Source organism: Chenopodium album, chromosome 6 (genome assembly GCF_948465745.1).
Source record: "Chenopodium album chromosome 6, dcCheAlbu1.1, whole genome shotgun sequence".
NCBI classification, from domain to species: domain Eukaryota; kingdom Viridiplantae; phylum Streptophyta; class Magnoliopsida; order Caryophyllales; family Amaranthaceae; genus Chenopodium; species Chenopodium album.
The window spans coordinates 1,074,665-1,102,462 of NC_137839.1; the positions used below are offsets into that span (position 1 = coordinate 1,074,665).

The 27,798-nt window shown below is 34.4% G+C and overlaps 1 protein-coding gene across 2 annotated transcripts; it reads left to right on the forward strand.

Moving 5' to 3' along the window:
• The first annotated feature begins 9,737 nt into the window (after positions 1 to 9,737).
• LOC145635509 (cadmium/zinc-transporting ATPase HMA3-like) lies at positions 9,738 to 20,419 on the forward strand. Of its 2 annotated transcripts, none has more exons than XM_081686802.1 (10): positions 9,738 to 9,877; positions 10,289 to 10,562; positions 14,270 to 14,527; positions 15,249 to 15,346; positions 15,725 to 15,980; positions 16,096 to 16,233; positions 17,226 to 17,553; positions 17,687 to 17,889; positions 17,999 to 18,210; positions 18,392 to 20,419. In XM_081686802.1, exons 2-10 carry the CDS (start codon positions 10,331 to 10,333, stop codon positions 20,147 to 20,149), a joined length of 3,483 nt encoding a protein of 1,160 aa, XP_081542928.1. In that variant the 5' UTR covers positions 9,738 to 9,877; positions 10,289 to 10,330; the 3' UTR covers positions 20,150 to 20,419. The 2 variants fall into 2 exon arrangements, with proteins under 2 accessions (XP_081542928.1, XP_081542929.1); XM_081686803.1 differs by having other exon boundaries at positions 17,322 to 17,553.
• Positions 20,420 to 27,798: the final 7,379 nt, after the last annotated feature.

Here is a 27,798-nt window from a genome sequence, read left to right on the forward strand (position 1 = left end):
ATACGACATCTACAAAGAGATTTAGATCTAACAAATACATAATAATTGAATCAAATAAAAACATTCCGTAAGCAAAGCTACGATCGTTGTTGCAAATCGTACGTTCTTCATACCCTCTTTCATATCGCTGTGATTTACAGCCTTCTTTGGCGAGGGGGTCTATCGATCTGTTGTAGCCGCACAGAAAATTTCCGTCTGATTCGTTCAATTGTTGTCGAAATATTAATCTCTTTTTCAATCCTGCACAAAATTTTACCCATGAAACAACTCTATAGCAATCCATGAAATAAAAAAGCGATTCCTCCCTCAAAAGAGAGAAGAAAAACCCGGTCTTTCGAAGGAGCCAAATCCTCCTAAAGAGGAAGAAAAACCCTGTCTTTCGAGGGAGAAATATTCCTCCTAGAAGAAGAAGAATTATTATAAACCTAAAACAAGAGAAAAAGCACAAAAGAAACAACGATTGGGGCTTTCCACCGGCAAATCCGATGGAAGCCCCTGCAAAATTCAACAATGGAGGCTAGGGTTTTAGAGAAAGAAGAGAGGAAAGAGAGGCTAGGGTATTTATTATTATTATTATTATTTGTATGCATTCTTAATTATATTCACACTTCCATCCCTTTTTGTTTTTTTTTAAATACAAAACACATATCTATAACATGATATTATCTATAACATGATATATACTATTTTTTTATTTATTTTTTTTTATATAATATATGGTATAAAGTAAGTGATATGCATGCTTAGGTTATAAGCTTAGATTTACAAATTTTAATATATATGTAAACTATTTAGGTGTATACTTATCAATTAGCTATAGGGTGAACTTTAATTTTTGAGAGGGAGAAGCTTTAATGATACTTAATTAATTAGCATTTTAATAAAGGTGAGTTGATATATCACGTAATTAGCAAGATATAGTTCGTTGGGGTAATAGTAAAGTGAAAGGGGCAGCTTCTCATGATCACCTCTAGAGCTGTGAATTCGGGTAAACGGGTCGTGTAAGAGTGGGTCAGGTCAACTCAGGTCAGGTCAATTCAGATTAATTCCATAACCTATGCAGGTCGGGTTGGGTCATGTTTGAGTCGGGTCACGTCGGGTCATACTTCTTATCGGGTTTGGGTCGGGTTAATAACAGGTCGGGTTACATTCGGGTCGGGTGAACAATAGGTCGGGTTTTAATTCGGGTTTTCACGGGTTAGGGTAATTCTCGGGTTCGAGTCAGGTTCAGATCAAGTCAATAATTTGCGGGTTAGAATCAGGTCGGGTCATTCTCGGGTTTAAGTCGGGTTCAGTTCAAATCAATAATTTGTGGATTATAATCAGGTCAGGTCATTTTCAAGTCGGGTTCGGTTCAAGTCAATAATTTGCGGTTTATAATGAGGTTGGGTCATTTCCAAGTCGGGTTATTCTCGGATTCAAGTCGGGTTATGTTCAAGTCAATAGTTTGCAGGTTACAATCAGGTCGGGTCATTTCCAAGTCAGGTCATATTCGGGTTCAACTAACTATAAATAGATAATTACCATTTTTATTATCAAGATAATTATTTCCTTTGACTATAATATATATGGCAATATACTAGGGAGCTATAGTTTATAATTTAGGAAGATAATTATCTCCTTTGACCATACAACAAATATATACTATATTTAACTCTTAAATTTGAGGATGATACTCCTTTTTTTTTGCTGTCCTGGACCGACTTGGTCTCCCGAGACAAAATGCTTTGTTCAACAATAATAAGGTGGTCTAAATTGCTTTTACGGTGATTTGAAATCGGGTCAGGAACAATTTGGGTTGAATTTAGGTCGGGTCAATAACAAGTCGTGTTAATTTCGGGTTAATAACAGACCGGGTTGAATTTTTGGGTTGGGTAAGTAATAGGTATGGTAAAATTCGAGTCAGGGTCAATAACAAGTCGGGTTGAAGTTGGGTCAGGTCAATAACAAGTCGGGTTGATTTCGGGTCGGTTTTGTAACAGGTTGGGTTAAATTCGAGTCGGGTTAGAAACGGGTCTGGTTGAATTCAGGTCAGACTAGTAACAAGTCGAGTTAAATTCGGGTTTTGACGGGTTAAAACGGGTTTGGGTTAGTTTCGGTTCAAGTCGGGTTCAGTGCAAATTAATTAAATTGGCCGTTGTAAACCGATAAATCGGTGCAGGTTATAAATCGGTAAATTGGCCGTTTAAAAACAAATTGAATGGTTCCACACACCCAATTGGACTCCCAAAGGGTATTAGGGATCATGGTAAACATTTCGACAGTTTTTAATTCCGGGCGAAAAAAGGTCAAAAAATTTCAAAATTGAAGGCTAATATCCACGCTTTTTGAGAAATTTGGGAGGTTTCGGGGCCTGGTGTTGAAAAGTCTTAAAATTCTATGGGATACATCTCGGGGTTATATAATGCCATTTGGAACCATATATGATCATTATTTGTTGTCATAAATGTTCGTGGTAAGCTTGAGTTAATGAAAACGATGCAAGTTGTAAACTGGTAAATTGGCCATTTAAAGACAAATTGGATGGTTCCACCCACCCAATTGGACTCCCAGAGGGTATTAGGGACCATGGTAAACATTTTGGCAATATTTATTTCAGGGTGAAAAAAATCAAAAAATTTCAAAATTGAAGGCTAATATCCACGCTTTTTGAGAAACTTTTGAGGTTTCGGGGCCTGGTGTAGAAATGTATTTATATTTTAGGGGATACATCTCGGGCTCATATAATGTCGTTTGGAACCATATATGATCATTATATGTTGTCTTAAATGTTCGTAGTAGGCTTGAGTTAATGAAATCCGTGCAAGTAGACTGGTAATTAAATTGGCCGTTTAAAAGCAAATTGGATGGTTCCACGGTTCCACCAACCCAATTGGAATCCCAGAAGGTATTACAGACCATGGTAAACTTTTCGGCAATTTTTAATTCTGGACGAAAAGAAGTAAAAAAATTCCAAAATTGAAGACTAATATCCACGCTTTTTGAGAAATTTTGGAGGTTTCGAGGCCCGGTCTCGAAAAGTCTTGAAATTTTAGGAGATACATCTCGGGGTCATATAATGTCGTTTGGAACCATGTATGATTATTATTTGTTGCCATAAATGTTCGTGGTAGGCTTGAGTTAATGAAATCGGTGCAAGTTATAAACCGGTAAATTGGTCGTTTAAAGGCAAATTGGATAGTTCCACCCACCCAATCGGACGCGCGGAGGGTATTAGGGACCATGGTAACCATTTTGGAAATTTTTTATTTTCGGGCGAAAATAAGTCAAAAAATTCCAAAATTGAAGGCTAATATCTACGCTTTTTGAGTAATTTTGAAGACTTCGGGTTCCGGTGTCGAAAAGTCTTAAGAATTAGGAGATACATCTCAGGGGTCATATAATTCCGTTTGGACCGTATATGATCATTATATGTTGTCATAAATATTCATGGTAGGCTTGAGTTAATGAAATCAGTGCAAGTTGTAAACCAGTAAATTGGTCATTTAAAGGCAAATTGGATGATTCCACCCATCCAATTGGCCTCCCGAAGGATATTAGGGACCATGGTAAACATTTCGCCAATTTTTATTTCCGGGCGAAAAAAAAAGTCAAAAAATTCCAAAATTAAAGTCTAAGATCCATGCTTGTAGAGAAATTTTGGAGATTTAGAGGCCCGATGTCGAAAAGCCTTGAAAATTTTGGATTACTTCTCGGGGTCATATAATATTGTTTGGAACCATATATGATGATAATATGTTGTCATAAATGTTCGAGATAAGCTCGAGTTAATGAAATCGGTTCAAGTTGTAAACAGTTAAATAGACCGTTTAAAGGAAAATTGGATGGTTCCACCCACATAATTGGATTCCTTGAGGGTATTAAGGACCAGTGTAAACATTTCGGAAATTTTTATTTTCGTGCGAAAAAAGTCAAAAAATTCAAAAACAGAATGCTAATATCCATGCTTTTTAAAAAATTTCAAAGGTTTCGGGGCCTGGTGTCGAAAAGAAATGAGATTTTAGGGGGTCATATAATGCTGTTTGGAACCGTAAATGATCAATATATGTTGTCATAAATGTTCGTGGTAGGCTTGAGTTAATGAAATCATTGTAAGTTGTAAACCGGTAAATTGGCCGTTTAAAGGCAAATTGGTTGGTTCCACCCAGCCAATTGGACTCCCTGAGGGTAGGGATGGCAACGGGTCGGATCTGGACCGGGTCCGGATGGACCCGGATCCAGATCCGTTTTTGTATATAGGATCCAGATCCGATCCGGATCCGTCGGGTCTAGAAAATGAAGACCCGGATCCGGATCCGTCGGGTCCAACGGATCCGGGTCCGGATCCGGGTCCAAAACGGGTCCAATATATTGTGTCTAATTTTTTGCAATAAATGTAATGTTCGGGTCAAAAAAATACGATGTTTCATATGAGCTAGTGAAAAAACAACGATGATGTATAGATAATATGAGCATCCAAAACTCATCTCTTGAAAGGGTTAATCTTTATCATTACTAACATTATCAACATTTTTAATAAAGAAAAACAAATTTAGTTTTTTCTAATAGGAAAAATAAAGAAACGGGTCCATGGATCTGGATCCGAGTCTAGGACCCAGACCCAGACCCAGATCCAGATCCGTTTTTGTCAGCAGGACCCGGATCCGTCGGGTCCAAAATTTGAAGATCCAGATCCGTGAAAAACGGATCTGGATCCACGGATCCGGGTCGGGTCCAGATCCATTGCCATCCCTACCTGAGGGTATTAGGGACCATGGTTAACATTTTGGCAATTTTATTTTCGGGGGAAAAAAAGTTAAAAAAAATTCCAAAATTGAAGGCTAATATCAACGCGTTTTGAGAAATTTTTTAGGTTTCGGGTCCCGATGTCGAAAAGCTTTGAGATTTTAGGGGATACTTCTCGGGGTCATATAATACTGTTTTAAACCATAAATTATCATTATATGTTATCATAAATGTTTTTGGTAGGCTTGAGTGAATGAAATCGGTGCAAGTTGTAAACCGATAAATTTACCATTTAAAGGCAGATTAGATGGTTTTACCCAGCTAATTGGACTCCCGGAGGGTATTAGGGACCATGGTAATCATTTCGGCAATTTTTATTTCCGGACAAAAAATAAAGTTAAAAAATTCAAAAATTGATGGCTATATCCACGTTTTTTTAGAATTTTTGGAGTTTTCGGGGTTCGGTGTCGAAAAGTCTTGAAATTTTAGGGAATACATCTTGGGGTCATATAATGTCGTTTGGAACCATATATGATCATTATTTGTTGTCATAAATGTTTGTGGTAGGCTTGAATTAATGAAATCAATGTAAGTTGTAAACCAGTAAATTGGTCGTTTAAAGGCAAATTGGATGGTTCCACCCACCCGGCCAATTGGACTCCCGGAGGGTATTTGGGACCATGATAAACATTTCGACAATTTTTATTTCCGGGCGAAAAAAGTCAAAAAATTCCAAAATTGAAGGCTAATATCTACGCTTTTTGAGAAATTTAGAATGTTTCAGGGCTGGTGTCGAAAAGCATTGAGATTTTAGAGGATACATCTCGGGGTCATATAATGCCGTTTGGATCCATATATGATCATTATATTTTTTCATAAATGTTCATAGTAAGCTTGAGTTAATGAAATCGGTGCAATCAAGTTGTAAACCGGTAAATTGGTCGTTTAAAGGCAAATTGGATGGTTTCACCCAGCCAATTGGACCCCCTGAGGGTATTAAGGACCATGGTAATCATTTCGGCAATTTTTATTTTCGGGTGAAAAAAAGTCAAAAAATTCCAAAATTGAAAGCTATCCACGCTTTTTGTGGGTCGGGTTTTGGATTCACCTCTCCTTCTTTCTTGCAAACTTCAAGTTCAATTAGAATATTTATCAAGAGCAGAAATTCCTTAATCAAATAAAAACCAGTAAAACAATATCAAACATTCATATTTAATTTTTTCAAACATGGACTGCTTAAGATCTTCTTGGAGAGATTGATTACCAAACTTGTACAAGACACACTCGATCTCCTCTAGCTAGAGATAATCTTTTAAATGTTTTCTTCGTTCTGGCTCTAAGGGCCTGTTCCGATTTATTGAACTGAATTGGAGTGAGTTGAGCTGAAATGAATTGTTTATGAGAGAAGGAAATTAGAAACTGAATCGAACTGATTGGAGCTGAACTGAAATTTAGCTAAACAGAACTGGCCCTTAATTGTAGCTTAGATATTTTAGACTACTAACTCGAATTAAATAATTAGGAAAGTACAATCCAATAATACTAATAATATTAGCATAAGTTCTTTTCAATAAAAATGAGCGAACAAATGTTTCCATGTAACTCTTGTCCTTTGAAATAAATCTCTACGAAAAAACGAGTATATATATTACAAAGTACAATGTTTACATGTAGTAAGTATTCTTTATACTTATATATCGTACAAAGTAACTTATTTGCTTGTTATTTATGTGTAATTTGTTCAGAATTTAAAGGAAATTGAACAAAAATAATCATTTGTAGATTTAAGGAGTCAATCATCTTTTTATTTTGGAATGAAATCTCTTATATTAGGTTGCTCATATCAATTATTCTAAAATTTATATCAATAACACATGTATATATGAAATTCTAAGAGCAAATGGCATAAACGTTAGATTTTTGTTTTTCTTTTTGATTTTATTCAGGTTAGATGGATTTATTTGACACGAAAGAAAGATCTATCTATATCACAAGAAATTCTAATGGCAAAAAGAGTCAAAATGCGAATGCATTTGTAGAGTTTGGACAAAAATATTCAGATCGAGCGGTGTAACATGTATAGGTCAAAGGTTCCCGAGGTGTCAATTTGGTGCCATTTGTGCCTATTCCTTCATTCCTTATTTGACGAGTATTTCGTATTTCAATCGATAAGGTTAGAGTATGGGGAATTACCTAACTTTAAGGGGAATGAGCCCCCTTAAAAGTTGATCCATAGATTACAAAGGTATGGTGAGTGGAGCGATGTTACTACTCTACTTCATTAATGATAATATTATGGATACGGGCCTGTTCTTTTCAGATTATTTTCAGTTCAATTAATTAAGCTCCAATAAGTTCAATGCAGTTCTTAATTTCCTTCTCTCATAAAATATTCAATTCAGTTCATTTCAACTCCAATAAGTTTAGTTCAGTCAATCAGAACAGACCCTACATACATCTCTAAATTTGCAACAATACACCAATAATTAACATTCTTGTAACATTGTAGATAAGAGGAAAGTGGCAACAAATTAAATAGTTAGTACGAGTATTATATATTATCCGTTCAGTTAAATTAAATTATACGTCTGTTTACGTGATTGTATATTAAAAAAGAAGAGTATGAGCCTGTTCATATTTACTGAAATGAGCTGAACTGAACTGAACTGAACTGATTGGAGCTGAACTGAACTGAACTGAATTGAGCTGAAATGAATATATTATGAGAGAGGAAAATTAAGAGCTGAACTGAACTGATTGGAGCTGAACTGAACTGAACTGAACTGATTAGAGCTGAACTGAACTGAACTAAAATTAAGTAAATGCGAACAAGCCCTACATTGAGTATTTTTTAAATTAAAAGGAGATACTTGTTATCATAAATAGATATTTGTATATTGCAATACTTAGCTTGTTAATCTTTTTATTAATAAGGTAAATGTTACGATAATAAATAAACAAATAAAGTATAATGGTATTATGAAGTATCTCTCAATCAAACACCCTTTATTACTAAGGTTAGTACAACATGAAGGAACAAATTAATGGAGAATTGTACTAGTTTCTTTATAAGGAACAAATTAATGGAGAATGTACTAGTTTCTTTAAAAGGAATGAAGATGACAACTTAAATGAGATAGAAGAATTGTTTGATTAAGAAAGTGGAGATGAATAAATCTCTTAATTAGCTAACACCAAAATCTAAAATAAATGATGTAAAAATGGAATCAAAACCACTACCAAACCATAAGGTGCAAGTACACAATGTAAGCACCACTCAGTTGATTTCTTAGCTGGACTCCATTTTCTTCCTCCCATAATCCTTAATTTTATTTCCGATCCGATTAATATCCGTCTCCTAGTTCGGGTTAAAAAATACGAGTAATACGAGTAACAAAACTAACAATTACAGTATAATAATAAATTAAATACAAAGTACTGAGTAGTAACAATAATATTAATATTCTCTTCTTTTTAGAATTAGTGACACGTTTAACTTTTTTTCACTATTTAAATATGGACCCTAATAATAGATTTTTGATAATATATTGAAAATAAATTTTATCATGAAATATGGTGTTAGAGTTGATAAAATATGAAGTATAAAATTCCATGAATTAATTATATAACTAAGGTAAAACTGGTATATCAATATGCGTGCAAAGTGTAACTACTCCAAATACTCCTAAGGTCAGGTTTTATATAATGCATGGACATGCAGTTGAAGAAGTTTATCGGATCCCCTTAATAATGAATGATAACTTCACCCGGCCTAAAAGAGATGTTCTTGTTTAATTTGAAAGTTTCGGTTAAGCATGCAGTTCAAACTTTGATCATGCTTGTTTGCTCATTGATACATAGAATTAAGAAGTAATACTCCGTATAATCTTTAATATGGAGTAAAACGATAATTGAATCTTTTGATGATAAAATAATCAACGCGTTTTTCGTAAGGCTGATCACATCGTGTGGCCAGTTGACACAAACCAAAACACTAACCGAGTAGCTTCAGACCGACTGAGTATCCCCTACCTAATCGAGTATCCCATAATCAAGTAAATCCTGATCGATCAAGTAATCTCGGACATACAGTGTGACCAGCCTCAAATGAAATTATGTGTATAATAATTGCATTAAAAACACTATAAAAGTAAAGATAGCATTTATTGACTAGTAAGTAATTGGAGAAGATATCATACAATTAAGGAAATAATCCCTTTGTCCCCCAATAAACTTTTTACTTGTCACAAATTCACAATATGCATGTTTCTTCATTAAACTTCATACTCTTGTTTTGGATTGGGTCCACATGATAATCATTGTTCTCGATGCTCTTACCTTCTCATATCTTTATCAATCAGAAAAATTTATACAAATTTCACATTCTAATAACATAATTCGAAATAATCTAAATCACATCTAGTACCAAAAAAAAAATACGAAAAAAAAGAATGAGGAAAGTATAAAGCAACTAGTATAAACTATAAAACAACTTTAATTTAAGGCATGTTCACATTTCTGAATTGAGCTGAATTGAACTGATCTGAATTGAAATAATCGGAGATGAACTGATTAGAGCTGAACTGAGTTGAAATGAATATTTTATGAGACTGATTGGAGCTGAACTGAACTGAATTGAAATTAAGTAAATGTGAACAAGCCCTTAGTACTTGTATTAGTTGTATATAACTATTTTCTCAATGTGTATGAAATGAAGTTATATTGTTGGAGAATAGGCCTTCCAAGTATCACCACATATAAGTGTTCCACATTAGTTAAAGAAGAGAGATTTAAAAACTGTATTACGCTAAGTGACTACTTCTCCAATTACCATATAATTTTGAGATAGAACCTCCTTTAATCTTGTAAAGTGGACTCTCTCTTTCAATTTTCGGATGTACTACCCGTATTTAACATATATTTTGGTAGTACACTTATAGTAGTAACCGCTAATGTGTAGGGACCCAATTGTTGTTTAAATGACGCATAGCTTTTGCAAAATGTTTCTTCCTTCGCCATCTCACATTTTCTTATGCCCTTTTATAAACGTTCCCTGCTTTCCTCTGTTTTTTCCATCTTCTTCTCTCCTCATTAATTCACACCTCTTTATAAATACATTCATATTATATGATTCTCATCCTTCTTAATCAAGGTTGGTCCAAATTTCACCTCATTTTAATTCATAGGAGTTATTCCTAGTTTGGTTAGTTTTTCTTTTTCTCCTTGTTCTTTATTGCTTTGATCTCCTTCCCTTACTTCTTGTTGGGTTTTTCCTTTTCACATGGGGTTTTGAAACTCAAATGCCACTTCTCTTCCCGAGATTTGATCTCGGATTTTGGGTATAACCCTCCAGCACTTTAACCAACTAAGCTAGCTAACATTCACTATATCTTGAGCACATATTCCTTAGAGATATCTTTTAAAGTGTATTCCAAAAAAAAAAAAAAAAAAAACTTTTTCCATGTGATTTCTTAACCCCCCCCCCAAAAAAAAAAAAAAAAGAAAAAAGAAGAAAATTCTATGAATTTATGTGGTTAACATGTCATTTTTAATTGTTGTGCAGGCTTAAAAAAAATACAAAATAAACTTGTTTTTGCAGCAAAGAATGGATAAAACTTCAAAGGGAGGAGAAAAAAGTGATGTAAAGAAAGAAAAAAAAGGAAGTAATATAGAAAAAAGCTATTTTGATGTGTTGGGATTATGCTGTTCATCAGAAGTTCCATTAATAGAGAAAATACTGAAACCACTTGAAGGAGTAGTTGAAGTTTCAGTGATTGTTCCTTCTAGAACTGTCATTGTTGTGCATGATACCCTCCTTATCTCTCAACATCAAATTGGTATGTTCGCTCTCTATCTCTCTCTCTTCTTTTCGTAAACATCGAATTGTTAAATTAGGGGTGTAAATGAACCGAGCCGAGTAGAATTGAACTCGAGTTTTGGGGTAGATGAAAATATTCATAATTGAGAAATGAGAAAATGGACACTTGTTACGTAACAAGAAAGAGTAGTAATGTAATTTGATGATCTTTTTAGTAGCTGTTCTCATTAATTTGTTTTGGCATTTTTCCTCTTTACAAATTCTTACCATAATGTGTAAGAAACTAAGAATATGTATGATACAGTCTCGCAATAATAATTATTTTGGCTGTTTAAAAAAGTTATAAAGACTATTTTTTGAATTAATTTTTCTAAAAAATTGTTACAAAGTTATGTATGACATCATTTTTTGTTTTCAGTTTCTTTTTTTTTTTAAAACTAAAAATCAAAAACAGGAAAGAAGAAAAAAGGTGTTTCCACTTTTCTGTTGTCAGTTTTCAAAATTATCATGATTTTAATAAATCTAAATAATTTTTGGTTCAATATATGACATATATAATATACTTTTAAAAAACAAAAAAACCAAAAAACAGAAAATCACAGCGATGTCAAACGAACCCTATACGCTTTAATATATTCCAAAGGAGATTTGATTGCTGAATCGAACAAGATTATGCATGCTAATGTTTATCTTGTATATAAATCGTAAAATACGATCAACTTTATGGTAACGTGTTAAGCAATGTCCGCCACTAGCCACATATATAAGTTCGTAACAAGACCGTGTCACACAAGACGCGACGTCTTAGATAGCTGTAAAAAATAACAAAATCAATTTTCAATGTCTTTGTAGTTCATTCGCATAAAAAAATTAAAAAAAAAATCAAAGTTTTTTTTGAGAATCAAATTGAAAAGGAAATATAATCAATGTTAACTTATGGCAAAAAACAGCCAACAGTAATGTGTCAATTTTGTGCACCGCTTTTTTCATTGGGAAAAAAGAGAAAATTGTTTGACCACCCTTCCTTATCTTTCTAGTCTTTTCCTTTTGAAAAGCAGCAAAAATGGGTTAGGCCAAAAAAGAAAAAGAAACCCATTTTTATTTTTATAATTTGGACATGTTGTAAACAAACTTGATGTGATGCAGAGATTTTTCAGGTTTAAATGCTCTATTTGTGATCATTTTGTAGTCATTATGGACTCATCATATTTGCATTTGCCGTGCTGAATTACTCCCTTTGTCACTAAATTAACACGGCGTTTGCCATCTTAAATTGGGTCACTATTCGAAGTTTTGTATTTTCGCAACACCGATGTTGTGACTTTTTTTTTTCATGAATATCTCATAGGTAAAACTTTAATTGCGTTGTTTTTTTTTATAAAAATTTTACCTTGTTAAATTTAATACTTCCTCCGTTCTATTAATATTGCAACAATGAACTTTTTACACTATTCATCACTTTTGTTTGACCATATAATATGAGTTATACGTTAAGCAAAATATAGTCAATTGAGATCTTGTTAGATTCATCTCATATAATACTTTCACAATATCAACTTTTTATAATTTTTACTCTTACACAATTATAGATATTTAGCATATAAAATGTGTTTTGGGATGCGTAATTTCCTCCTTGTTCCAATATTAACAGAACTGAGAAAGTATGAAATTAAAAATAAAACACATGGAAATCGTACTCTTTGTCCAAAACAAAATAAAATCAAGCATGATATTAATGGCTTTGAGCACGTGAAATAATCATTTAGGTTTTTTTTTTTTTTTTTTTTTTTTTTTTTTTTTTTTTTGAGGGGTTAGATTTATTTTGTTGTCACGTTTTCCAAGTTCCAACCCATGCATGTATGACACGAAAAATGCAACCTATTCTCTTGCACTACGTGAAGCAAAATAACATGAATACATGTGATATTTTAATACCCACAAAAAATCTTCATAAATGGTTGATCGAGACAAGTAAAATGAAGAAAGTATATAAAGTTCCAAAATCTACTTTGTAAGTTTGTATATGTAACCTCAAAGTTGTGAAATACGAGTACGGAGTACAATCTTTACTATTAAACCAAGTTTTAGTTAGTAGTAATAGGTATAATTTGCTATTGATATTCGACGAGTAGTACAAGTGTAGTACTCCGTAGTGTACAACACCTAATTCACATTCATTTAATTAATAATGTTGTTGGTAGTTGAGATTTAATACTAGAGGTTGCTTCTAGCTAACCTTGATTTTTAAAAAATTCAGGAGGTTTTACTTATTATAGTCTCATGATCTTGTTAATTAGTGGGTTAATGTTAAAATATTCGTTTATCATCATGCATTCATGCATAAAATTGGGGATAGAATTGTTGCTGAACGTAGGCTAAAAATCTATAGAAAATTGCCCTACAAGAATTTTCATAATTCATTTTGTATATATATTTTTTAAAATATTCATTATACGGAGTACCAAAACTTGTGAATAGTGTAAAAGTCCAAAGGTAACGAATATTCCATAGAATTTAATGGAAGTATGATATGAGCACTATACATATTTAATGCTAATAATCGTATTTCAGTTCAAGGTAATTAAGAACTTAAGATTCAGAATGTCAATTTGGTTTGATAAGAACTCCTAAAATAAAACCCTTTTAATTCTTAATGGTGTAACATTTATTTGGACCACCATATAAGAAATTAATAATAATATCAATAATGATAACCATCTAAAAAAATAATGAAATTAAAGAACGATTAAGAAATTAATACAGTAATAACCAATAATAATAGATAAAGTAGCAATAATACACCGTTAATCCATTACTAGTGTTAACTACTTTTTCACAACTTAGAAAAGTTATATGTGGAAGATGCGTGACAGACTCCATTAAGCTAAAAAGGAGGGCATTAATTTGTCATGTTTTCGAATGACTGCCTGACTAGCTTCGCACTACCTAGTTCAATAGGACAAATTAATGTGTTATGTCTCGCATTTTCATCTCGAACTAGTTTGTGGCTCGGGCGATATTTCGGGTTTTGTTTAAATACAAAATTATGAAAAATTTACCTAAACTTTAATAATATCTTGAAAACATTACCTTAAGTTTAAAATAAAATAGAAAAAAATATAAGGGAATAGAAAAAGAGATGCGTAGTATACTTGTAAATATTACTTTGTATAATTGCTTGCTTCATCCAAGGAATTAATAATCATTAGTATGTGATTGATTTCTTACAAATTAAATTTTAGTTTATTGTGTAATTACTTAAAAGTTACTCGTATATTATAGGGGAAAATTAAATATGAAAGTTGCACATATGAAGCGTTTAAAAGTGATGACACGTAATGGTGATACATAGCGATGATGTGGCACATCGCAATAGCATGTTGTACCTCTGTTTCATTTACTCCGTAGTTGGTTAAAATTTCGGGCCCTTGGGATATGGTACTTGGATCGAATCTTGTTTGTTATACGTCATTTGGCCATTGTGGCTCCTTAAACATCAAACATTATACTTCTGTCATTTATAGCAAGGAAAACCATTTTTTTTTTTTAATTTTTTATGTAGGGATCTTGTTAAATTCATCTCAACATATGCTGTCAAGATAACAATTCTTTAGTTTGCTTTCCAAGTACAACGCTATCTCTTACAAACATTCTCGTTTCTTGGAAAGTAGTTTTAAGTACCTGGTGGTTCTCTAACATAATACTTGTGTACATATCTTACGACAGTGAAGGCTTTGAATCAAGCTCGGCTAGAAGCAAACGTGAGAGTAATCGGGAAAGCGAGCTACAGGGGGAAATGGCCTAGCCCTTATGTTATTGCTTCAGGACTGTTGCTCTCACTGTCGTTTTTGAAGTACGTATACCACCCTTTCCAATGGCTAGCAGTTGCAGCGGTTGCTGTTGGAGTTTGGCCTATTCTCATGAGGGGTGTAATTGCAATAAAAAATTTTACCCTCGATGTCAACATTCTTATGCTCATAGCAGGTACTGTCTAATGTCGAGATATTCTATTTTCATTATTTGCTACACTGTTACCTGTTATCGCTAGTTGTTACTGCTTGTGGATCACTAGTGTAATGCATGGTTACTTGATCTGTCAAGCTTGTGAAATTTGAGTAACCATGCATGTTCCTCCTCGATTGTATAGGGATATTCGATACTAGTTAATACGAACAACTAAGTAGTCGTTTGGTTGACATAGAAAGTCATGTTGTACTGCACAACTTGTATGAGCTGATCCTTGTTGACAGTAGGGATATAGGATGGTAAATCGCGCTGTAGTAGAAGACTAACAGTACCACATTCAGTTCGCTATCACCCTAGTAAGGGTCTGTTCCGATTTACTGAAAACAATTGAACTGAACTGAACTGGACTGAATTGTTTATGAGAAAAGAAAATTAGGAACTGAACTGATTAGAGCTGAGCTGAACTGAACTGAAATTAAGCTGAACAGAACAGACCCTGCTTCTTCTTAGTTCCCGGGGCACTTTAAATTGCGGAGTGGTTTGCTTTTGTTTGATTCTGTTATTGTCCTAATAAGTAATGATCACTTTTCAAATTAAATTGAGAATGCTGGTGATAAGTGAATGCAGACTTATTCAACTGGCTGAGAAGTAATATTGTGCTTTTTTTCTGATTTGGTGTTAGTAATTAACTGGTATTTTCTCTTAACTTTAACATAATGTTAAACATGATTTTTGGCAGTGGTAGGCACACTTGTGATGAGAGATTATACAGAAGCTGGTACTATAGTTTTTCTTTTCACCATCGCGGAATGGCTCGAATCAAGGGCTAGTCAAAAGGTTTCTACTCTTATCATTTCCTGCTCAGTAATCGTTTCTGTTGTGTACTTGTGTTTTCATTTTGCATATTCCCTGTGTTTTATAGGTCATGTATGTCGTCGTTTTCAATTTTAGCCAAATTAGTTATGTAAGAGGGATAAAAAGGTTTAAATAAGCATCAATAATAATAGTTTATGAGCTAAATTTTCAACACAAAAGCGCCTTATTATATATATTTTTTGTGAAAAAATTATGCTTCTAATTGCTATGCTTTTTTGGCTACAAATTTCGTTAATTTCCTAGTAAAATATTGGTATGAACATGCTAAGTCAACCTCATGCACTTATGATCTGAGTTCAATATAAATGTATTTTTTCCTCCCCTCCTTGCGTGTCTCAGGCAACCGCGGTTATGTCATCACTTTTGAGTATGACACCTCAACAAGCAACTATAGCAGAAACAGGAGAAGTTGTGAATGTGAAAGATGTTAAGCTGAATACTGTTCTGGCTGTTAAGTCGGGCGAGCTTATACCAATTGATGGAGTGGTTGTGGAAGGAACTTGTGAAGTTGATGAGAAGACTTTAACTGGGGAATCGTATCCTGTTCCCAAGCAAAAGGATTCTACAGTTTGGGCAGGAACTGTTAATGTAAATGGTAAGTTTCTTCCCTTGTCTTATAGTCTAGGATCTCTACACTTTATATTAAGCAAATAATTACATTTATGAGTACATGTTTTTTCTATTGATAACATTTCAAATTAAAATAACAGGTTATGTCAGCGTAAAAACAACTGCCTTAGCTGAGGATTGTGCAGTTGCAAAAATGGCAAAGCTAGTAGAAGAAGCGCAAAACAATAAATCTAGTGTTCAGAGGCTAATTGATAGATGTGCTAAGTATTATACACCAGGTTTGTTAATCCTGCTTTTCTGATGTTATATGCTGATTTTTACGGAACTGAACATATGTTTGCTGAGTAAAACTGATTTTTATAAACCAAAAACTATTAATACTGCATAAACTGTTTTTTTTTTTTGGCTAATTAATCAGCTTGTTTGTCACATGTGTTTACTAATTTACGTGATAAAAATTGAATTTAGCTAAAAAAAATATCCATAAGTTGTAGAGAACATAACCTTACTGTAAACATCAGAATGACGAGTGAAATTGCTGTCAAAATTGATAGGTTCTTTTTATTTCGGACCACTATATTTTTAAAGGATCGAGCATGATTTCAGCAATTAGTATTATGTGCACCATGGTGCACCTATTTATTTAGTAAAAAAAATTGAACATTTTACAAAAAATGAACATTTAGTAAAAGGAATATGAACACGTCACAAAAATTAACATAAACATGCAATTTTAATGTTCATATTTTATCAAGAAATGTTCATTTTGTATACATTAAATGTTCAGTTTATATTACAAAACTATTGAATTATTACGAGCCGGTTCAAAATTTGTCTGACTCGTAATAATTCAAAAGTTGCGATTGTTCAGATTTTTTTTACTAAATGTTCAAAATATTTTATTGTTCATATTTTTTTACTAAAAGTTCAAAATTATAGGCGTGGTGCATTGCGATTGTTCAGATTTTTTTTACTAAATATTCCAAATTGTGATGTTCAGATTTTTTAACTAAATGTTCAAAATTCTTGATTGTTCAGATTTCTTTTACTAAATGTTCAAAAGTATAGGCATGATGCATTGCAATTGTTCAGATTTTTTAACTAAATGTTCAAAATTTGCGATGTTCAGATGTTTTTACTACATGTTCAAAATTTGCAATTGTTCAGATTTTTTTACTGATTGTTCAAAAGTATAGGCGTGGTGCACCTAGGTGCATCTTAAAATTTGCGATGATTTCAGTGTGTTTTTTTTTTTGGCTATGCATTGCAGCTGTTGTTTTAATATCAGCTGGTATAGCGGTAGTTCCTGTTGCAATGAAACTTCATGATAAGAAGCATTGGTTTTACTTATCACTGGTAGTTTTAGTGAGTGCATGTCCTTGCGGACTTATCCTTTCGACACCAGTTGCAACTTTTTGTGCACTTTCTAGAGCAGCTACTTCAGGGCTTCTGATAAAAGGAGGCGATTACCTTGAAATTCTTGCCAAAATTAAACACATCGCCTTCGATAAGACTGGAACTATAACAAGGGGTGAATTCACCTTGACAGACTTTCGTTCACTTGCTGATGGTGTTACTCTGACAACGCTAGTATACTGGTAGGTGTTTTATAGCTTTTTCCGATCTTTGACATGGATTTATCACCCCCCGTCTTCCTATGGTTTGTTAGTTTTTGCATGAAAGAATATAGTTAGATCACAATATAATTTGATGAATTATTAAATGTTGAAGGGTGTCAAGTATCGAAAGCAAGTCCAGCCATCCTATAGCAGCTGTACTTGCTGATTATGGGCGACCTCAAGGCATTGAACCGAAGCCTGAAAATGTGGAAGACTTTCAGAATTTTCCAGGAGAAGGGGTTTTCGGTAAGATTGATGGAAGGGAAATCTACATTGGAAACCAGAAGCTAGGCCGAAGGGCCAACTGTACAGTAGGTAAGCAGCTGCTACTATACACAAAGTAGCATTGTTTCTAATCACATAATTTTGTAAATTTTTGTATGAACTGTCTGACTTAAATCTGTTTTGTATAACCAAATGTTAGCTTCAAATATTGTTCATGGTGATGATAGTATAAAGGAAGCGCGAACTTGTGGTTATGTTTACTCTGGAGGAGTTCTTATTGGGACTTTCAGTCTCTCAGATGATTGTCGATCAGGGGCTGCTGAAGCAATCAGAGAGTTGAAATCAATGGGCATAAAGACTGCTTTGCTCACTGGAGATACCCAGTCTACAGCGATGCGTGCACAAGAACAGGTTTATTTCCGGACCTAACTTTCGTAGTGATTGATTTAAACCCTTTATAGATACTTTTGCCAAGTTTAGCCTTTTCTAGCCTATTTACTCTAGTGCTTGAAAGGTACTGTAAGAGTATCTCTTTTGTAGCGTGAAGATATGAATAGAATTTTCTGACTAGAGGTTTCTATGATTATTGCAGCTTGGAAAAACTTTAGATGCAGTTCATGCAGACCTTCTGCCTGAGGACAAGGCAAGAATTATAAAGGACTACAAGAAAGATGGACCCACAGCTATGGTAGGCGATGGTGTTAATGATGCTCCTGCATTAGCTACTGCAGATGTGGGTATCTCAATGGGAGTTTCAGGCTCAGCATTGGCTACTGAGACAGGGCATGTGATTCTCATGTCAAATGACATTAGGAAAATACCGAAAGCTATTAAGCTTGCAAGAAAAACCCGCAGAAAAGTGATTGAAAACATATTTATCTCTATCATTACAAAGGCTGGAGTCATTGCTTTTGCCATTGCAGGCCATCCACTTGTCTGGCTGGCAGTTCTAGCTGATGTCGCGACATGCTTGGTTGTGATCTTTAACAGCATGCTTCTCCTACGGGGATCAGGCCATGCACATGGCAGTAGCCGGTGCTTTGGAATGTTCTCATCGTGTCATTCTCATAAGACAGAACACCATCATTCTAAGACAAGTCAGCAATGTTGCTCCAAAACTGCAGTGCCTCATTGCTCGGCTACTCCTTGTCACACGGCTAAACCTAAGTCATGTGGGTCTTCAAAATGTTCTTCTCAGAGTCACTCGGCTACCCCTTGTCTGACAACTAATACCAAGTCATGTGGTCCAGCAAAATGTTCTTCTCAGAGTCACTCGGCTACTCCTTGTCAGACAGCTAATACTAAGTCATGTGGTCCTGCAAGATGTTCTTCTCAGAGTCACTCGGCTACTCCTTGTCAAGCAACTGAAACCAAGTCTTGTGGGCCTGCAAAATGCTCTTCTCAGAGTCACTTAGCTAATCCTTGTCAGATGACTAATCCTGAGTCCTGTGAATCTGCTAAATGTTCTTCTGAGAATTGCGTGACTGCATGTCAGACTACCGGCAGTAAATCCCATTCCAGCGTTAGTTATGTAAATCCAATTGTCGGAGCACATGTATCTGAATGCTGTCAAACAACTGATCAACCGCATTGTCATGCAGATGCTCATGACACACATGATGAACACTGTCATTCAACTGATCAACCGCATTGTCATGCAGATGCTCATGACACACATGATGAACACTGTCATTCAACTGATCAACCGCATTGTCATGCAGATGCTCATGACAAACATGATACACACTGTCATTCTGCAGATGCTCATGACACACATGAGAAACACTGTCATTCCCCTGAATGCGCATCAGAGTGTGAGTCCAACGATCCACATAGCTCAAGTACTTGTGAAGGGAATGTATGTTCTGATGACGATCATTGCCTTGACTTGCTTGAAAGTCAGGCTGGTTCATGTATCAAACATGATCACTTGGATTCTGAGAAGCATCACCATTCGGGGGTAAATGAACATCATCATTTTGAACAGAAGAGTTCGTGTTGTGAAGTCAATGATGGGGCGAACAAACTGAAATCCTTAGACACAAATGAGATAAGTCCTGTACAGTGCAGTTCTGTTATTGATGTACTGCACAGCAAGCATATGGACTCGAAACACGAACATTGCTCAAAATCCCATGATGTTCATGTAGCACATCATCATCACCACCATCACCGTGTTTTGTCACATGGATCATGCCATGCTAACGCAGTTGCCAAGCACGCGTGTAGCAGTTTGAGAAAGAGGGAGGTTGGGGCATGTTGCAAGAGCTTCAGGAAGGAGTGTTGCAGTGGTCCACAGGGTCATATTGGACCTGCTTTTGGAGGGCTTACAGAAATTGTAACTGAATAGTACAAAGTGTGTTATGTGTAGAGTTAAATTGGGGTTATTTTCGGTTTTTTTTTTTTTTTTTTTTTTTTTTTTTTTTTTTTTTTTTTGGGTGTGGGAGCTATGACATTCAACCTTAATTTTCTATAAAAAGTTGAAAATTTGGTTGTCTTTTTTAGGTAGCCCCTTTTTTGGCCAAGTTAGCCAGGGGAACAATTCTAACATGTAAATTTGAAGGAGCAAGTTCAGATTGATGCTGTTACATTCAGCCTTGATTTCTCATATTGTCATTAATTGCTGATTTTAGTAAAGAGTAGATGGGCTAAGAATTTTTTTTTTTTTTTAAGAAACTCGCCTCGTCCTTGAATACATTTGTTCCATGTATCCAACCATTCGTTCATCTCAAACTGTCATTGAAAGTATGAACTTGACTCGTTACATATAGATACTTAATAAAAATAATTATAAAGTATACATATATAAATTTGTGGAAAATATAACATGTTAACCCTACAAGGTTACAAGTCACACTTGTCATACATTCACCTCACAACCAGTTGTATGCACAGTGATAGAGTATTATAACATACAACTAACACATGTATACACGCATTGACGCATATACAATCCACATGTAGCGCGCACGATCACATGAACTTGACTTGTTACATGTAAATACTTAATAAAATAATTATAAAGTATAGAAATGAACTTGACTTGTTACATGTAAATACTTAATAAAATAATTATAAAGTATAGAAATGAACTTGACTTGTTACATGTAAATACTTAATAAAATAATTATAAAGTATAGAAACTTATGGGAAAATAAAACATGTTTACTCTACGAGTCGCACGTATCATACATTCACTTCACAACCAGTTGTATGCACAGTGATAGAGTATTAAAACATACGATTGACAAATGTATACGCGCATAAACATAAAGTCCACATGTAGCGTGTGCGATCACACTTTAAAGTGTAATAAATAAATGTATAAAAAATAATGTGCCATGAAATAGGCTAATGCTAGTCCCTTTCAAACCATTAGAGTCAATCCATATAGATTAGGCCCAATCCACATCTAACTTTTTACCTTATCATTTTGATGCTTTGAAGATGAGTAATAAACAAAATGCTCTGGTCCAAGGATAATGACATATGCTAAGCATCATTTTCAAATATGATTGCATTGCATTTCTACCTCTTATTCTATTTATTCCATGATTCTTGTGTTGCCATAAGAGCCCTCCAATGCCAACCGTCTAATAATGCCTGGCCATACATATTTCTTAATCTAGCATTAAAAGTCATTTGCTAAAGTTTAGTTTTGATTGAATATCAACCAATTTTATGTTGAAATAGACAAATTAATAATGCAAGGATGAATTTCAACCAATTGTTAAACATAACATGCATTGCCTTTTTATGGATCTTTTGATTTACACCTATGTGTTCATGTTGGGTGTATGAGTGTAACACATTTGTGTGAAGAATAATTGCCCACATAGGAGGAGTGATAGAAAGGTGATTAGTTAATAAATTGCGTGGTTTACTATTTATATTGTCATATGGTCTTAGAATGGAACTTATGCAGCTTCATGTATTATATTTTGTTGGTTACTTAGTTCTTCAATAAGTTGAGAATATTTTTCTAATTTGACTTTTGTATATTAGAATATCTTTTTACATTAGAATACTTAAAAAGGCATTGAATATATACTTTTATTATTGTTTTTTTTTTCTTCTATATATTTTTCCGTAATATAATTGTCTTCTATAACTGTCTTGGACAGTGTTTTGGACCTATTTTATCGGTATGGTCTGATTTCGCATTATTGGTCTAGTATGCAATTATGGAATTAATTTTTTTTTTTGTATTTGCCCATTTTCTGAGTTTGAATTGGCCAACTTATACTTGCATATTGTATGTGGGAGAAACACTATTAATTATATATTCGTATATCCTGATGACTACTAAAACGATACTCCCTCTATTTAATATAATTTACCTATTTTGCTATATTCACATTAATCACAAAAGTCCTATAAAAAAACGTGATTTACACCTTATCAGTTTCAGCTAACACGCTCCTTTTAAACATCGTTACCAAACATAGAGTCATGCATTTTATACTATCAATATTTTAATTTATAAACAATTGTAACAAATTATGCATAATTATAGGGTTGTGATGAAAGTGCATGGGATATAAATGACAAAATACATTAGATTTGATATCTTACTTTTGCATGTGGGCAATGGCATGTGTTATTCCCTTATTTAGTCCATCATTTCCGTTTACTTTGCAACCACAACGAACTTGTCACATCTACAAAATTTGTTATTTCGGGAATATGCCACTTTTAGCAAATCTTAGTGGTCATAAATTCGATAAGATAAGAATATGTATGTAATATTATTAATATAGTCTATAATATTAGCCATGTACTAACCTTTGCTCTACTATAAATAGGCATACATTGCTCAATTCATAGCATCACACAAAAACATATAATATGGTTAATATAGGAAGGAGTATAATTATTATACTATGGCATGAAGAAGTATAGAGAGTGAAATGCAGCCAAGGATGACTTGCCGGAAGTTTTATTAGTAATGTTAATTGCAACTTTATTAGTTAAGTGATTATATTTAATTACTTCCCGGCAGGTTGTCCTTGGCTACATTTGGTTCTCTTCTTCTCATGCCAACCTATATAGACATTTTCAAGAGGCTTATGTATTGGATGGTGTTTGAAACTCGTCTATATCCATGTCATCATATGTATATTTTCTATATTGTGGCGCAAATAATGAAAGGAAACAGAAAATACAGGTAAAATTATTTTTTTTAATTTACTTTCACTTTTAGTCTTTTAGGGGTTTGGAGTGAGGATAGTTAAGTAATCTAACTATTTATGATTATTTTTCATGTTCACGAAAAATGCATAAAATCATGTGCCCAAACACAAATGTAAAATAGTGTTGGGTTTATTGGGCCAAAATGGGCTTCTTGATCGAGTTTTTTTTAAGGCTAAACTCGAATTTTGAACTTAAAATGCAGTTTTAGCTTTGCCTATATCTGCACCTTTTTCAAACTGGACTGAATCGATCGGGCTAGCGCTTCAAACCATTATTAATCACCTCTAAGTATAAATCACAAAATAAGGTCAAAACTGAGCGTATAAATAGTGTAAAAGTCAAAGTAGATCAAGTAAAAAAGAACCGAAAAGGCAATTCATTAACATGTTTTGTAGAATCCTTTGTTATGAATTTTTTAATTGTCATCACCTTTATTTATTCATAAATAAAACTAGTAATGTAACAGTTAAATAAGAAAAGTTTAAATAGGGAAGATGATCGGAGCTGTTGGAACTATCTTTTCCTTAGGGGAGCAATCCCAACCAGAATCAGGGGTGTAAGACAAATCAAAATGCTTAGGAATCCAATCTTCTCCCCTTGATTTCCTTTGTTTCAGGAGTTCTCTTTCCTTTTCTTCAACTGCTCTCTTTGCCTCTCTTGCTTTGTCCCAATCTTTGCTTAGAATAGCTTTGCTCACTTCTGCCCACACTACTGCTGATTCACTTTGCCACACTCCCTTAAAATGATGTATACATGGATAATCATTTGAATAAGTACATACATCAGGTCATTACAACTGAGCTAGTTTAGTTATTAAATATTTTAAAACTGTTATCACAATATCAAAAGTTTAACAGGTTCACCTATGTAATGGTGTGATTTATTTACATGATTTTCATTTATATAAACTCATCTTATTTTATACTTCGTATATTTGAATGAACTTACATGAATTTATTAGGTCTTGTTAAAACCTATTTTTAATTGTAGTTTGAACTTGGGTACCCTTTAAATTATCATAACTTATTTTCCCTAAACTTATCTTATTTTAATTAAGTTGGCTTTATCTGAACTTATTAAACCTAAAATAACTGAAAATAAAGTCTATAGAATATATAGGCCCTAAGTTCCTCTGGAATATTTATCCCCCTTAAAAATGTCTTTTTTCATGATTAATTAGGATTATGTATCGATTGTTACAGAGCATTACATACATATATTTAGAGCCTTTCTTTGAACATACATGACCAGCATCTATCAAGGTCTTGTTCTCTATAACTTATAGTCTTTTACTAATAAGCAAAAGCGAAAATACATGGCTTGAAAAGAATCAACTACTTCCTCCATTTTTTTAGTTGCATCACTTTCTTAAAAGGGAAGTTTTAAATTATTTACGTCACTTTCCTTGTAACTAATAAATTCTCTTTATCTCTCTCCAACCACACGGCATCCATTTATTTTTTCTTTCTACCACTCTCTACTTCAAAAATTACCTAGAATTTCGTAAAAACAAAAGTAATGTAACTAAAAAAAACAGAGAAAGTATTATGGGGGGGGGGGGGGGGGGTGGGGGTGGGGGAGGGGAAGGCATGACACCATATGAATTTGTCCCCCTCCCAACAAAAATAGAAGGTAAACTTTACAACTATGTACCTCATTATGGTCCCTTAGAATTTGGGTAGGAAGTGCAGAAATGACCTCTTTTGGATTGTATAGGACTTTGGTTTTTCCATCCGTAGTATCTTTTGTTGGTAAAAAAACCTGTTGATTCCAATAACAAAATAGAGAAGATGAAAGGGAAAAATACTTGATTGAAGATCTCAACTCACAGTCGCGCCGTGGAACAATAATCCACTGCCTTAGAAGCGAAATACGCCACCACCGGTACATGTTTTCTGATGACGCACACCCCCCAAGTTTAACGCAACTCTCTCCGTAATCCGTGCACCCGAATTCGAAGAGTGGAATTGCTTAAGAACTGTTCAGATCTCAAAGGGTGGGTTTGTGTTTTGTGTTTAGGTTTTTTTTTTCTTTTTTTTTTTCCTTTTGAAAAAACGTATTTGAAAAATAGTAGTAATAGTATATTTATAAGGTCTCCAAAAGAAACCTAATAAATATAAACTTCCTCTCTTGCCGCAGCCGTACACGGTCGTGTAGGTGAGGGTACACGTCCGTGTAGTAAAAACTTGTCCGTAGAAGTACAAGGTCGTGTAGGAAAGAACACACGGCCGTGTAGACGGGTTAATATGCAAGAGTTATCACACGGCCGTGTAGGAGAAAACACACGGTCGTGTAGCCAGGTTCATATGCAAAGGCTATCACACGATCGTGTACTATTAGACACACGACCACGTATTAATTGCTTGTGGGAGTATACAACCAAATGAGAACAACTATCTCCGGTTGCATTACCAACTCCAACAATCCCCCACTAATGCAAACGGAACCTGAGATCATGAAATCTGAACAGTAAATGAAAGTCTTAGTACTTAAATGCTAGTATCCAAAGGTTTGAACTAACACATTAGTACACAAGGTTTTCAACACTTCCCTAGTGAGTATCCTAAGATTTGAAATCCTAGGAGCAAGGAAGGGACCTTGAATGCACATACCTTGACTTTAGAGCTTAAGCAACTCCGCCAATCTTGGCCTACACCTTGGGCTCTCATGAGTACTTCAGGAAAACTACACCACAATTTTCCCTTGAAGGAGGCCACCCCTCGTACTCACGTAGGTGTTCCGTCTGTGTATAAAATACACATTCCCAGCACATCTAGGGTCTTTCCTTGCAGGCTTAAAACACATTCAAGCACCTTGCAAACCTAAGATTTTCTGTGCAGTGGAATAAGAACATTAAGAACGAAAAGTTCAACCCTATCAACTCGACGGTGCATCTATCAATCCACTACTCAATGAGCTCTTAGGCTAGATGCATTAAGGGATACTCCCAACCTCAGTCATTCGGTACCATTATCGTTCCCTACTCGAGAAGTATCAAGGCTAGTGATTCTAATTTATTTAAGAATCACTATCGTTCCTACCTCTCAAGCAACTGGGCTAGTAGTATTAAGAGCAAGCAATGCTCAACCTTCCACTTTCGGTGTCATTATCAATCCTACTCTAAGAGCCACTGGGATAACGGTCTTAAATCCACTTAAGAACCATTATCAATCCCTGCTCAAAGAATAACTGGACAAATGACATTAAGAGACACGCTCAACCTTACTGAATCCACCTGATCAACAAACCACTTAAAAAGGTTATAGATTCAATAAACATAAATAGTGTAAATCCAACAATGAGTCAACCAAAACAAGGCTCCAGACCCATTCAGAACAAAAGTTCAACAAATTTAAACATTTCGGTGTGTCCATGTAAGCTGTCACAATTGACCACCCAATCTGGGTTATGGACATATTAAGAGCACTTAAAGCTCAACCTGCAAGCATCAAGCAACAAGTCTACCAAAGCATCTCATAACCATATAAATTAGAGGGTCATTACACCAGATCACTTCAGGATGTAGACTCAACTTTTAAACTTCGTCACTAGAATAATTTAAAATACCCCACAGGATCTTAAATATATTCTCTAAGACAATCAAGCACTTACCTGTGCTTCATCCTAGTATAAGGACCTGATTGATTCTTCTTTGCTTTCATGTACTCTAACATGAGTATCATCTCCACAAGATCTGTCTAACTTTGTCACTACATCTGTAGTTCCTGACAACATACATAGACACTTGTGAAAAATAATGTAGAGAACATGAGGATCAACTTACCCCCACAATGGACAAACTTCCAGAGATTAATTTTTGCAACAATCATCTTCTTGACCATGTCATCCAATCTAATGAACCTTTGCTTCATAATGGATAGTGTACAACAATTTGTTTTGTAGCTCACTCGAAACAGAGCACCACTCTTCATCATGTAAAAATCATACACTGAAGAGGTTCAACTAATCATCGTTGTTCATTCAATCATTGTCTCTTATAGTTTACTGGATAGGTACTTGAGAAACTTTCTCACTTTAACCTTCATCCCTGTACTAACTGAAACTCAAACAATAATTGAGTAATTCTCTCTTGACAAACAGAATGAACAATATAGTTTACAACAAAACCACTACACGTCAAGAATAGTTTGTTCATCATTTAGATTGCAAATCATTAGCACATTTGAATCAAACATCAAGGCCAAATCACGAAAATAACTCTGGCTTAGACATGATAAATATAATTTACCAAACCACTTTCTCTACATCACAATAATGAGATTGATGCGTACCTTTGTTAGTTCATCGGCATACTGCCTAGAACCATTCTGCTTATCACATTATCTTGTACTTGTCTCTTGGCTTAGAGACACACATACATCTTTATCTCAATTAACAACATGCATGTGAAGTTAACAACTTATGATCATTCTAGCAAATGAACTCTACCAATGCGAACCATAGTAACATCACACATACATCAAGAAGTTCAACTCACATGCCAAGAAAAACTTAACATAACAAGTTAGAGTACTCAAATCTAACCCCCACTCACCATACATATCACAAAGGATATAACATCATGAGCAAAAAATACCTCATCTTCTAAGTTGTCACCTGTGCATGCGTTTTAAAATACACACCCTTGATTTACAATCAATCATGCTAGGAAGCTTAAGCAACCTTACTGCAAACCAGACAAGCTTAGAACAAACCAGGTGAGTCATAAGAGTTGGTCAGCACCAAACTTACAGAATAAATCCTAACAACATAGTATCTTACCTTTAGCCCATTTCCAATCAACCA